The 14,869-nt window shown below is 35.7% G+C and overlaps 1 protein-coding gene across 2 annotated transcripts in view; it reads right to left on the reverse strand.

Annotated features, from left to right (window-relative positions):
* The window catches only part of TSNAX (translin associated factor X), a 37,839-nt gene that overhangs the window by 19,422 nt on the left and 3,548 nt on the right, over positions 1–14,869 (reverse strand). For both annotated transcript variants that reach the window (XR_010149795.1, XM_514271.9), the window contains exons 3-4: positions 9,764–9,878; positions 4,461–4,591 (exon numbers count right to left, since the gene is read on the reverse strand). Coding sequence is in view for 1 of the 2 variants with exons in the window: in XM_514271.9 (XP_514271.4) it covers positions 4,461–4,591; positions 9,764–9,878 (246 nt within the window). In the remaining variant the exon portion in view is untranslated. The remainder of the gene's footprint in view (positions 1–4,460; positions 4,592–9,763; positions 9,879–14,869) is intronic.

Below are 14,869 nucleotides of genomic sequence, written 5' to 3' on the forward strand. Positions count from 1 at the left end.
ATATCAGGCAGAGAAAAATTAACTATTCATCAAACATATTTTGCTTTCCTTGGCACGCACAGAGACCGTATTTCCCATTCTTCCTTAAGGCTGGTGTGGCCATGTGACTAGCCAACAAAATGTGGGCAGAAGTGCTCCATGCCACTTCCAGGGCTGGTGCATAAAATCCTCAGGTACCATCCCCCACTCCTCCCTTTTCCACAATCTGTCAGCTCTATGTTGACGCCCTGGCTCATCTTGGAAATCATGTACTGGTAACAGCAGAGCCCCAGAGAGCATGGATCTGTGAATAACTAAGTGGGCAGAGCACACTCAAACTACCACTACAAAGCCTGGTCTTCAAGAGAGAAAGATAACGATTTCTATTTTGTTAAGTCACTGCAACGTCACAGTTTATTAATCTGTTTCTGCACTTAGCTTTACCTTAACTAACCAACATCTCTGATACTTCTCTCTTAATCTCACTCATTAACAGATAAATTCAATTTTTAGCTATATTATTCCATCCACTACACTCTTCCTACTGTTACTCCAAAAGCTTACAGAGATTCACATCATAGTTCATTTTTCCAGTGGGCACTCACAATTTTGCCAATATGCTGAACCTACATCGAATTTCTCTGTACTGCTATAGTAGCTTTGGAACTTCCCTAAACATTAATATTGATCCTATTCCTGCTAGTATGTCTAAGAAATAGCTCCTGGAAACTTGCTTTCTTTGGGAAGAAACAAAAAACAGTAAAATATAAACTCGTGAAAGCAAATCATCAGATAAAGCATATGGCTGAACAACAACAAAAAGCCTTTTAAAATTAGTTTTGTTCTTCATTCTTTTCAACATTTGTATTTATGGAGACTTATTAGGTGTCTGGGATATATAAAGTGAAAAACAGGAATGAAATCTTTGTAGAGATCTATAGAGTCTACATTCTAGTAAGGGAAAGAGAGATAATGAAGAAATATAATATATAAAGAGATTACACATTAGAAGTTGAGAAGTGCTATGAAAAAAGGGCCACAGTGTGTGCTGGGTTTATGAGGAAAACCTCAGTATTTGGGGTAAGCAAAATAAAGCCTTTCCTAGGAGTTAGGTTGTAAAGTTAAGAGGTAAATGAAATCCATGTGGGAAGAAACCAATGGTACCACGTGCTAGCTTATGACCCTGAGCATAACTTGTGAGCCTCAATCTCCCCGCCTGTGAAGTGGTAAAAATATCTATGATTTAGAGGTATTGCAAAAACCTATGAGATTGTGAATATAAAGAATAATGGCTAAAAACATATCTTAACTGGCCCAAAACATCCACTTTACCCATCATTCACATTCTTGGATAAAAGAATTAAAATATTAATTAGGATATAAACTTAGTTTTGTGTACTGAAATGTCTCAAAAAATGACAATTCTTATCATTATCAGTGATATAAACTAAAGAAAAAAACACGTATTTTTTCTTTGAAATGGAGGACATTTCCCCCAAACTGTTAATTTTTCAACAAGAGGGAAAAAAAAAAAATGACAGGACACAAATTTTTTTTTAAGTGACTTATTTCAAGCAGCTAATTATTTGTTCATTTGTTTAACCATCCCTTGGGACAATCTGTAATCTACTCTGATAAGAAATGTGTAGAAAACAGACCTGACGTTTTGTTGTTGTTCAATTATTAGGATACTCAATGTTTGAGCTCACACAAGTATCCCTTAGGGAAATGCTCTGCGTGCCATTAGCACTATTCTTAATGAGGAAAAGCACAGAACTCCTTTAGTTCATTGCCAGAATTGTTTTATCTTCAAGTCAAAAGAACAACTATTTGGAGTAATACCAAAACAAGCATTTAACAATTACAAGCAGCAAGCTATTCATAAGCATCATATTGTTAATGCTAATCCAATTATAAATAACCTTATTTTATCAAATAAAATATCTTTCAGCAAAATTTTCGGTCCTAGACACCTCTTTACTTGACTGCTTTATTCCTTAACTTTAAGAAAAAACATCTTTATTGCTTCAATTCAAAGAACCTCATTTTAAAGACTTTTTACAGAAAAGATACAGAAAATTCTTCATTATTTTAATCCATGAGTAAGTTATCTTCAAAGGAAACTTACAAATCATAAACGAAGGCCTAAAAGAGACCACTGTGCTTATAATAATCCTCAATGATACAGTGAAGTAGGAAAATCTGAAGATCTATCATTCCCATTTTCTTAATGTCCTATCTTTCCAAGAGTACAGCACTTCCTTCCTGCATTAGGAAATACTCTACTGAATATTTCCCTTTCACCTTTTTCTCTCCATTTCTCTGTTCTGTAAGACAATGTACAGCTTTCTAGGTTGCTTTTGGTATCATTATCTGAATGGTCTTGGCCCTTATTTAAACTCTTTATCTTTATACTTCACTGATGCATGAGGACATACAAAATAGAACTACTGGGCCAAATACAGCAAATCTGAAATGTCCCATATGTCCCACAGATATTTGGGGAACTTGATGTTGTCACAATTAGTAGAGCCTAATCATGCACTAATAAGGAATTGAGAAGTTTAAACATGAAAAACTTTTTCACACATGAGGCACCAACATTGTGGGGAAAATATGTGAATTTTTACTAAAATACAAGTTTTAAGCAGACTGAAGTCCAAAGTGAGAACTACTGTGATCAGCTTTTATTACATTTATTAACTGTCATAAATTTTTGCAAGATAGGCATACTACATGATGATGTGATAGAAAAAATGATAAAGATTATGGAAGTTATTCAAACTCTTGCCTTTAGTCATTCAGGTTAATAGGATACTTAGGAAAAGCTGTAGAATTGGATTTCTGTTTAATACAGACATTTAGACTGTACTGCTGCTTCAGTTCAAGCACTTTCCAGAAACTAAGAGACCTAACTTGGTCCCCCACCACCACCAACACTACCACCCAGTAGCCCTCAAGATTACACACGCATACCTAACTTATGTATAGCAGGACTACTCTGTCTGAAATATTTTCCTGCTATGAATCTATCTGTAGTATGGTCACAGCTACTACTATGAAGATATTCTCATGTTTTCTGCCAAGCTTGATTTACCTTTTACTTCACCCTTCTTCCCACCAGTACTTCTGATCCTCTCTCCCACTCCAGCCAAATCTGTCACACTTTACAGGTTGTGCCACTTTACAGCAAACTAAATTCATGAAGTCATCTTTATTGTGTGTGCTATTATTAAAAAATCAAACAAACCCCTGATATTAATAAATTATGATGGCAGACTGTATTTCATTTGGTAATATGTTATAATGACTCCTCACAGAACTGTTTTACACTTCAGTTTCCAACAATGCACCCTCAGTTTTAACTAATGTATGCTGGTACTTTCTCTTACCCATATTAGAAGACATATCAACATTTCTGAAAAAACAAGTGCTGAAATTATAAACGTTTAGGCTAAAACTGGGTATTCGTATTAAGCAGATACCAAATAAACTCATTTCCCAGTCTTCCTGCAAATCTTAGGGTACTGATATTGAGCATTCCTAATCCAAAAATCCTAAATCCGAAATGGTCCAAAATCCAAAACGTTTTGAGTGCTGACACGATGCTCAAAGGTCATGCTTAAAAGAAATGCTCATTGGAGCATTTCAGGTTTCTGGATTAGAGATGCTCAAGCAGTAAACTGTGAATATTTCAACACTCAAAATCTGAAACACTTCTGTTCCCAAGCATTTTGGATAAGGGATACTGAACCTGTATCTGAATTATCTAGTATCTGTCCTATCAATGAACCCACATTAGAAAAAGAAGAGGAAAGAACCAAGCACTTTATACATTTATTCAATTTATTTGAAAATAATGATAACCACCAAGATCCAGTATACCCTCAAATTTTTTTTTTTTTTTTTTTTGAGACGGAGTCTTGTGCTGACGCCCAGGCTGGAGTGCAGTGGTGCGATCTCAGCTCACTGCAACCTCCACCTCCCGGGTTCAAGTGATTCTCCTGCCTCAGTCTCCGGAGTAGCTGGGATTACAGGTGCCTGCCACCGTACCTGGCTAAGTTTTGTATTTTTTAGTTGAGTCAGGGTTTCACCATCTTGGCCAGGCTGGTCTCGAACTCCCGACCTGGTGATCCACCTGCCTCAGCCTCCCAAAGTGCTGGGATTACAGGCGTGAGCCACCACGGAGATGTGCCCTGTCTGAACACATCCTACATACTCAAGAATAAAGTTCATCCTATTAAATCTGTGTTCTCAAATACTTTATTAAAATCAATCAATGACCATCACTACACTGTTAAAAAAAAAAACATAAAGCCAACTTGACTTTGGATTACTTCTATATTACTACAAAGTTGCAGTTCTTTAAAAGCCAGTATTATTATTTCATCAGGTGTCACTTAAAATTCATGCAACTCACATGTTAATCATGTAGCACACCATTTAAAATATATATTACCCTGAAACAAACCTAGACTTACCTGTAGTAATGGCTCGATGGAACTGATGCATATCTTCCCCTGATAGCTCTTGGGCTACCTGGAATATCTTTTGTCTGACACCATCCAATTTAATTTCTGATTCAGTCAATATATCTTCCATATCAGGAGCACTATGATGAAGATATTGGGAACTTTTAGAACATCAGATGCTTTAATAGTGAAAAACTAAAATAACCTAATTATCAACATAGGGCTAAATATTGTATGCATTCATATACTTCTAACTCAAAACTACTCAAAACTATTCATAGTATGGAGAACATGAAAATGCTATTAACACACTGTTAAGTGAAAAAAGTATACAAAAATTATATGTTTACTATAACTAAGAAAAATTTTGTTCATAAAAATATGATATATGGATAGATGTCTGCTTTCAGTAAGGGCAGAGTAATGTGGACTGGATTTATCCTCCCTCCTTAAACAACTAAAAAGAAAAAATAAATACAGAAAACAATGGTTACAGACACTGGACTACAGGCAGCATGGAGCAGTGATCCCTGGGGAAAGGGAGGAGAACAACATATACCCTCTGACTGCCCCATCTTATTGCCTGGAAAGCTTCCAAGTGACAGTACAGAGACAGGAAACTTAGGTGGAGCCTGGGAGTCAGCCTGAGTAGAAAAGGAGTTGGGAGTTTTGGGGGATCGAGACAGCTAAAATTTGCAGAGCAGAGTAACAATGAGGAGAAAGCTGTATAAACAGAGAGCTTCAGAGATTTATAGAAGCAACCTCCTCAAGTCTTCAGTTGAGTACTGATCAGTGCAGGCATGTGAGGAAGCTACCTAAGGCTGGAAAAAGAATTGCCCAAAGTGAGCAGGCAGAACAATCCCCTTAGTTCACAGAGCCGGAAAGAACTGATTTATCATCAGCAGATTGACACTACAAAAAATATTAAAAGAAGTTCTTTAGGCAAAAGGAAAATGATACCAGATAAAAATCTGAATCTATACACAAAGGAATGTACATTTACAAAAATTGGTAAATGTGGATAATTAAATATTTTTCTTATTTTTAAATCATACTGTTTAAAGTAAAAATCATAACATATTGTGGAAACAACAAAAGTAGAAATAACATGAATCACAATAGTAGCACAAAAGGCCAAGCTAGTAGAGGGGAAATGGAAAAGGAAGTATAAGATTTTTATACCATATGCGAAGTGATAAGTAGTCCTTACTTTGCATGGTACTGTGTTAACTGTAACTTGGGTACATCAACACTGTGACCTTCACTGGCAAGGTAACTGTTACCAAAAAATCATGCGAAGTGAAAAGATTCTTATATGCACAAATTTTAGTAAACACAGTATTGTACAAAGTGAGAATAGTTGACAATAAGATATATATTATGAACCGTAAAACAATCACTACAAAAACAAAACAAAAAAGGCATAGCTAATAAGCCTACAAATAAGATAAAATGGGATCATAAAAAATTATCCAAAATAAGGCAGGAAGGAGAGAAGAATAGATGGTAGATTTAATTATAACCATAGCAATAACTGCATTAAATGTAAACGGTCTAAACACCTGCACTAACAAGCAGAGATTTTCAGAATGGATTTTTAAAAAGCAAGAGAGACAAGAAATCCATGTTAAATATAAACACAAATAGATTAAAAATAAAAGGATGAAAAGATATACGTTCTAATAATAATCAAAAGAAACAGGAGTAGCTGTATTAACATCAAATTTTGGGCGAAGCCTATATCCAGGGATACCATCATAATGATAAAGGGTCAATTCATTAAATGCATAACAATCCTAAATATTAATGTACCAAATAAAAGAGCTTCAAGATACTTGAAGAAAAAACTGATAGGACTTCAAGGAGAAAGTCAAATCTACAATTATCGTCAAGAGAGGTCACCCTCTTTCTCTCTCTCAATAACTGATAGAGTGTACAGAAAATCATAAGGAAATAAGTGACGCGAACAACACTATCAGCCAATCTGACTTAATTATACCTAACAATAGCAGAATACACACTCTTCAAGTGCACACACAACATTTACCAGATAGACCATATCCTGGGCCAAAATTAAGGCTCCATAAATTTAAAAGGATTCAAATTATAGAAAGTATGTTCTCTGACCACATGAAATTAAATTAGAAATCAGTATCAGAAAGTCGTCTGGAAAACTCCCAAAATATTTCGACACAAAATAACATACTTAAATTATTCTTGGGTCAAAGGTGAAATCAAAATGAAAATTAGCACCAATAAATTTCAAAACTTAGAGGAAATGGCAAATTCCTTGAAAGACACAAACTACTGAAGCTCACTGAAGAAGAGTTATCTATGTCTATTCAAATAATTTTGTAGTTAAAATACATGAGGTCCTCTCACAACAGTTTTTCAGCTTTCAGCTGTACTGTGACTGGCTCATTTCTTTCATAAAGTTGTTTTTTTTTTTTTTTTTTTTTTTGAGACAGAGTCCTATTCTGTCACCCAGGCTGGATTGCAGTGGCACAATTCTGAGTTCAAGCAACCTCCGCTTCCTGAGCTCAAGCAATTCTCCTGCCTCAGCCTCCCGAGTAGCTGGGATGCCACCAAGCCCGGCTAATTTTTATATTTTCAGTAGAGACAGGGTTTCGCCATGTTGGCCAGGCTGGTCTCAAACTCCTGACCTCAAGTGATCTGCCTGCCTTGGCCTCCCAAAGTGCTGGAATTACAGGCATGAGCCTCCGCATCCAGCCTCTTTCATGAAGTATTTTTGCTTTCCTGAAGTTTCTAATATTTCTAAAGTTTCTATTTTTTCTTAAGTTTCTTATTTTTCTGAAGTCTATTATTTTCTCAGTTTACTAGTCAAAACTGTATGAACAGTATGATCACAACTATGATAAAAAATAGTGCACAAAAAAAGAAATCTGCTAGTTGATAGAGGCTATCTTTGGGTACTACAGACTGATTTGTCTCATTAAGTAGCTTTACCTTTCTGCCATTCGTAATTTTTCTAAAGACTACCATTTTCTAAGTTTACTATAATGTGCATTTATTTTTTGGTGGAAAAATATTTAAAAGATGACTTCACACAGTAACGCAGATTTTTCTAAAATATTAAGGTCTCCTGTCATATTCCTATTACAGGTTGAGCATCCCTAATCTGAAAATCCGAAATCCAAAATGCTCCAAAATCCAAAACTTTCTTAGCAACAAGACACTCAAAGGAAATGCTCACAAGAGCACTTCAGATTTCAGATTTCCAGATAAGGGATGCTCAACCCATACATTATCTGCAAGTATTCCAAAATCCGAAATCCAAAACACTTCTAGTCCCAAGCATTTAGGATACTCAATCTGTATGTTTTTCTTTATATTATTGCTTTTGTTATTTATATTACTGCTGAATATTGATGGCAATTGTTTTAGAATTGCAATAAGTACTAAAAAAAAGTGTCCATAATTAATCAGAACAGTATTGCTTCTTTCGATAATACAAGCCTTATTATGTACAAGCTATCTAAGAATGATATGAGAAAACAAGCAAAAACTAATTTTACACAGTCAGGTAAGAAAAAGAAAATGTTAACAGTGCCATATTTCAATAAATCTATGTATGGCAAATTAGATTCCATTTAATGAAGTAAAAATTAAAATGTGAGAATTATCTTAAAAGTTTCATGTTACTGAACGGAATACTTCAGTATCTTTTTTTTTTTTTTTTGAGACAGGGTCTCATTCTGTCGCCCAGGCTGGGGTACAGTGGCACAATCATGGCTCACTGCAGCCTTGACCACCTGGACTCAATCAATCCTCCTGCCTCAGTCTCCTGAGCAGCTGGGACTACACTTGCGTACCACCATCTCCAGCTAGTTTTTTGTATTTTTTGTAGAGATGGGGTTTTGCCATGTTGCCCATACAGGTGTGAGCCACTATGCCCGGGCAATAATATCTTCAATAATGAAAATCTAATAAATTATATGTGGTCTTCCCTACATTCTTTCTGTGACATATAGTATAAAACCAATCACAGCTACCCTTCTGGAGACATCTGGAATTTGTAACAACAATCCGTCTTCAGAAGCTGGACTAAAACACGTAAGCTGGGGAGTTTGTAGGGTAGATACTATTCTACCTCTCGTGAAACAGAAAGGCAAAGGAATCAGGTCAAATGAATTATGAAGCAAACAAAGAAGCAAAGATGGAAGATGGAGATCCTCAGCTGCTCATAAGATAGTGCTGAATCTTGGGAAGTTCTAATTTTTCTGAAGTCTACTATTTTCTCAGTTTACTAGTCAAAACTGTATGAACAATATGATCACAACTGTAATAAAAAATAGTGCATAAAATAAGAAATCTGCTGGTTGATAGTGGCTTTTTTTATAATTAATTTCCCCGTTCTGCTTAGACTAGTTTAAGTTAGTTTCTTTTACTTGCAATCACGAAGTCTATCAAATACACAAAGCCTGCGTAGAAAAATAAAATAGCAAAGTCCTAGAGAAAAAAAATGTAAACAAAAGTCACAAAACTGAAACAGGAACTTTCGAAAAAGAATTAAGTAGTCAACAGTATCATATGCTACAAAAATGTAAAATAAGAAAACGGAGACTTAATAATATGAAGGTAACAAGGGCATTTCAATAATTGTGAGGCAGAAAGCCAGATTGCCATGAGTTCAAAAATGAACGAGAAAGTAGGTTATGCAGATTTTAACATTTATCTAATATTAAAATTTTCACACATATCATCCAAATAAAGTTTAATGTAACAGGCTCTAACAATCAAAATATTTCATATATTTTCACAGACAATAGCTATATCTTAATGAATAATCTTAACACAAAATCCCTAGCTGCTCTGAATTTTTCTTTCTTAAGTCCACCCAACCCCTACAGACTTTTCCTTTTTTTTTTTTTTTTGAGACAGGGTCTGGCTTAGTCGCCCAGGCTAGAGTGCGGTGGTGGGATCTCGGCACACTGCAGCCTCTGCCTCCCAGGCTCAAGCAAGCCTCCCACCTCAGCCTCCCAAGTAGCTGGGATGATAGGCATGCACCACCAATCCCGCCTAATTTTTGTATTTTTAGTAGAGACAGGGTTTCACCATGTTGCCCAGGCTGGTCTCGACCTCCTGAGCTCAAGTGATCGGCCCGCCTTGGCCTCCCAAAGTGCTGAGATTACAGGCATGCGCCACCACACCCAGCTGGGACCTATTTTTATTAAAATATTAACTCTTAAGTTGTACCTGCTGCTGATGTCTTCTAATCCTCACACTCAAAGCCACAGAATATTCTAATAGCTAGTATCAAACTGTAATAAATTCTAAAGATGCTTACTCACCTTGTAATCCTATGGAGGAGAAAAATTGTCCTTTTACTTTCAACAGTTATATCCCGACTAAGTTTCACAAGTCTCTCATATTTGTCATGCCTTGCATCAAGTTCCTGCTGAAATGCTAAAAACACATTATTATGATCATAAGCATGTATATTCTATACTCAAAGCCTACCAAACAATATTTTTAAGATGTATGTCACATAGGCTGGGTGCGGTGGCTCACGCCTGTAATCTCAGCACTTTGGGAGGGCACGGTAGGTGGATCACGAGGTCAAGAGATCAAGACCATCCTGGCCTAGACGGTGAAACCCCGTCTCTACTAAAAATAAAACAATTAGCTGGGCATGGTGGCACGCGCCTGTAGTCCCAGCTACTCGGGAGGTTGAGGCAGAAGAATCGCTTGAACCGCGGAGGTGGAGGTTGCAGTGAGTCGAGATCAAGTCACTGCACTCCAGCCTGGTGACAGAGCGAGACTCCATCTCAAAAAAAAGAAAAAAAAAAAAGATGTCACAATGTAAATGCAGACAATGACTGCAGTCACCTGACTTCATTCAGAAGTAGAACACGATGGTAATGACACTAATTCTCAAAACACAAAAAGGTGATTATAAACAATCTCTAGCATCTACTGACTCTAGTGTTAATTGTCAAATATCCTAGGTATACATCACTAACAGAGCTAAAGTAGCTCAAGAGGTCCACTTAATGTTCCCAGATTTCTAAACCTTTAAAACTAAATATCTAATAATTTCTGTAAATGCCAACAACGCACAGCAGCTCACAAATTCCTGAATCCTTGAAGATTTTCTAAAAATCTGTCAATTGTAGTAAGGTAGCACGTGTATATTAAAATGAACATAAAACAACTTCTTAAAAGTGAGTGCCACAGTATGTGTATTGTATCTTAATTCTTTAAAAAGCTACCAAATTACATCACATTTAAATACTAAGTAAAAATCTAGTTAGCCCGTTTATTTTAGAAAGTACATAATCTCAAATTTACTGTTTTACCATGTAGTAATATTGCATACATAAGCATAATATACTTCAGAAATATTATTTTCAGAAAGATTAGTAAAGAGGAAAAAAGGAAAAATGACTGAAAATAGACAATCACTACATGAGTTAGTTTTGTTATAACTAGAGAACTAGATCATAAAGTAGTTCTGCAATCAATAGAAAGCTGTGGCAGAGTTCATCTGAAAATGATCAGTAAGAAACATCAAAATTTAATTAGGCTGGAAAAAAGTCAGCTGAAAATTGAGTTAGTCAGGATGTTAGAAATCTAGGAAGAGAACTGAAAGTAGGAGAAAATGAAGAAGAGTTCCTGAGATCGATGAAAGGCTGAACGCAGGCTGTGGTGTCCAATTCTTACATACTATCTTTGAAGACTCAACACTTCCACATAGAATTAATCTTCAACCTGTCAAATTGTTATGGACACAAATCTCCCATAACATAATATTACATTAAGAAAAGATTTCCTCCCCACTTTCATACATCCTTTTCCTTACAGAACAAAGCATTTTCACAATTCTAACATGTCTTGCCTTCAGGAAAATTTTCATACATTTGTCTCCTTAAATGTCAGCACTTTGATTCCTTATAGTTACTGTTTTCTCCTTACCTGTATTCTATCAGCACTTAATGCTGAATGGAATACTTTTATTTATATCTATTACATATAATTGCCAATCTGCTTACCTTTTATGCTAACTTAAGTTTCATCTATTCTGCTTAATTTGTTTTAGTCTCGAATATTGAGACTCAAAGAATTTTACCTTGGTAAACTTTTTACAGAAAGCTTAACTTGAGACTGCCAAACAAAAACAGTGTTTTAAGTTGTTTAAAAGAACAAAAAGTTTTCATTATACCACTATCAGATGTTTCAGCCTCAAAATTTTTTCCTTACTAAAATTCTTAAGTTAACAAAATAATTACTTTTTATTATTGTTTAAAAGACTACATCTAAAGTTTTGTGAATATACGTAGAGCAAAAGGTATTAAATAAATTTAACTGAAGGAAGACTGTTTACCTTTTTCAGAACACAAAGCTCTACTCACAGAACGTTGTATATACCTAACATTTAATAAAACAGTACAACAACTGGGAGTCTACATAAAGATTACATTACCTATGGGAAAAATAACCCGCAGAATCTAGAATCTTTTCATAGTAAATTCATGCCTCTAACACATTAAACTGCCTCATGTCCTGCCCTTAGCTCATGAGCCAGGCAGACTATGTCTTCTTGCTAGTCCTGATTCTCTAAGCTTGTACCTTTCTTGATGCCTCTATTTTTGCTACTGCCTCTCATCATCTCACATTTCACTTTCATCATTCAGTATCATTCTGCTCAAGGACTGCTTAAGAATCACGTGCCTCCCTCCTCCCTTACTCTCCATTCCTTACCACGCTTCACTGATTTACATTTATCCTTCGCTAGCTAAAATTATATTGTTATTTATTTGTAAATGCACTTGTTTCACCACTGTATCAGAGCATAGATCCATGTCTAGCAGCAGGTGTTCACAGAACATTTCCTGACTGAACTGCTTGTTGAAGTCATAAGCAGTACAACATACTGGATAAGAGCATCTGTTGTAGTTTGAGATAAACGTACTAAGGGTATGCAATCTCCTGAGAACTAAGAAATTGTTGAAAAGGAACTGCAAATCCATGTGCCCAATAAGCACTGCCCCTAACATGGAATAATGTCTTATTATTTTGCTGCTATTACTTTTTCAAATGTATGCTAATGCAGTTGGAATAAAGTATAAATTACTCATAATAGTAATATAAGTTAATTTTATAAAGCACTGTTGAATCTGTCTCATCAGCTTCATTACTGTCATCCAAATCTAAGTTACCTTATTACTTTATTACCTCTAAGTTACCTTACAAATACCTTACTGTACCGGAACTACAAAATAGTCTCTTGTCTGGTCTGCGTCTGCCCACTTTGCCTTTCTATAGCTGCCAGAGTGACATTTCTAAAATATACTTTAGTTTTTAAGACTCTCTAATGACTCCGCATTACATTTAACAAACTCCAAACTCTTTATGAAGCCTTACATTACTTGGTCCCTTGCAATACCCCCAAAAAGAACAAATCAACAAACCATCATTTATGTAGTATTCCAGCCAGGGATGCATAACCTGAATCTAACCATGAGAAAATATTAATCAAATCTAAGTTGAGGAATATTCTATTAAATAATACCTATATTCTTCAATCAATATCATTGTCAAGAAAGACAAAACTGAGAAACTGTTCCAGATCACAGAAAACTAAAAAGAGACATTACAATGTAATATGTGATCCTGTTCTAGATTACTGGACTAGAGAGAAAAAAAGCTGGAAGGAACCTTATTGAGACAATTGTCAAAATATGTACTGTAGATTAAAGTATTATGTCAGTGTTAAATCTCCTGAAATTAGTTAACAATACTAGAGTTATACAACAGAATAGTCTTCTTCCTAGGAAATATATTCTGCAGTATTAGCAAGTAAAGGGGTATGATGCACGCAACTTGTTCTTAAATGGTTCAGAATATATGGTTAGACATATAAATTTACATATATAGAGAGAATAATAAAGCAAAAGTGGCAAAATGTTAAAAATTGGTCAATCTAAGTCAAGTCTATACAGAAATTCTCTGTATTATTTTTCCAACTGCATAAGTCTTCTAGTTTTTTAAATAAATTTGAGATTACTTCAAAATAAATTTAAAAAGAGACAGTATTTCTTTACTCAGATGATTCAACAACAGTAGAATATTGATCTGATAACTCCTTTTAATGCAATTAACTCAAACTTTGATAGCAAAGCGGTTGCTCGGACATTAAAGATCCTGGGTTTGAGTTGAACAAACTATACTATCTCATGAAATTTTGTCTGGAAGCTAGTGCTTCTCATTAAAGACTTTCTGGGCCGGGCGCGATGGCTCACGCCTATAATCCCAGCACTTTGGGAGGCTGAGGTGGGTGGATCACTTGAGGTCAAGAGTTCAAAACCAGCCTAGCCAATATATAGTGAAACCCCATGTCTACTAAAAATACAAAAATTAGCCGGGCATGGTGGCACAGGCCTGTTGTCCCAGCTACCTGGGAGGCTGAGGCCTGTTGTCCCAGCTACCTGGGAGGCTGAGGCAGGAGAATTGCTTGAACCTGGGAGGCGGAGGTTGCAGTGAGCTGAGACTGCACCACTGCACGCCAGCCTGGGTGACAGAGTGAGAGTACATCTCAAAAATAAATAAATAAATAAATAAATAAAGACTTCCCATGTAATCCCTTTTAAAATCTCCTCTGACAGACCTGTAAGCTTTTATGTTAAACTTTTCCAAAACACTTGGTAAATCTTATGAAAGGAAAAAAAAGGGAAATGATTTTAATTTTCTTAGAATACAAATGGCTAGAAAGCAAAAACAGTCTGTACCTAAAAGTACTGTCTCTATATGTAAGAAAGCAACTATTATTCAGTTTATAAAAATGAAGAGAATAAAATCATCTTATTTCTAAATTACATGGAAATCAAAAAGGCTCCACTAACGAAAATATTTTCCTCTTTAAATGTAGGTATGTATTAACTGGGTTTTACTACTTAGTCTCACAATGGGAATACTGTACAAGTTGTAAAAAATGAACTTAGTAAACAAGAGATTATCACAAAATGACACGTAACAAAGAGTTACATAAAGTTTTAAAAATTACTTTAACCATATATATTAATAATATAAACACCTCCAAAAAAAGAAACTTGGACCTTTTTTTTCCAGTTTATTAAAATTTTTTTCCCTGTTGTCTTCCTGCTTTTCCACCTTTACTGGGGTATAACTGACAATTAAAAATTATAAGGCCAGGCATGATTGCTTATGCCTGTAATCCCAGCACTTTGGGAGGCCAAGGGGGACAGATCACTTGAGCCCAGGAGTTCGAGACCAGCAGGGGCAACACAGTGAGACCCTGCCTCTACAAAAAAATCTAAAAACTAGCCACGTGTGGTGGCACATGCTTGTAGCCCCAGCTACTTGGGAGATTGAGGTGGGAGGATCACTTGAGCCCAAGAGGCTACGCTTGCAGTGAGCCAAGATCACGCCACTGCACT

Source organism: Pan troglodytes, chromosome 1, assembly GCF_028858775.2.
Source record: "Pan troglodytes isolate AG18354 chromosome 1, NHGRI_mPanTro3-v2.0_pri, whole genome shotgun sequence".
Lineage (NCBI taxonomy): Eukaryota > Metazoa > Chordata > Mammalia > Primates > Hominidae > Pan > Pan troglodytes.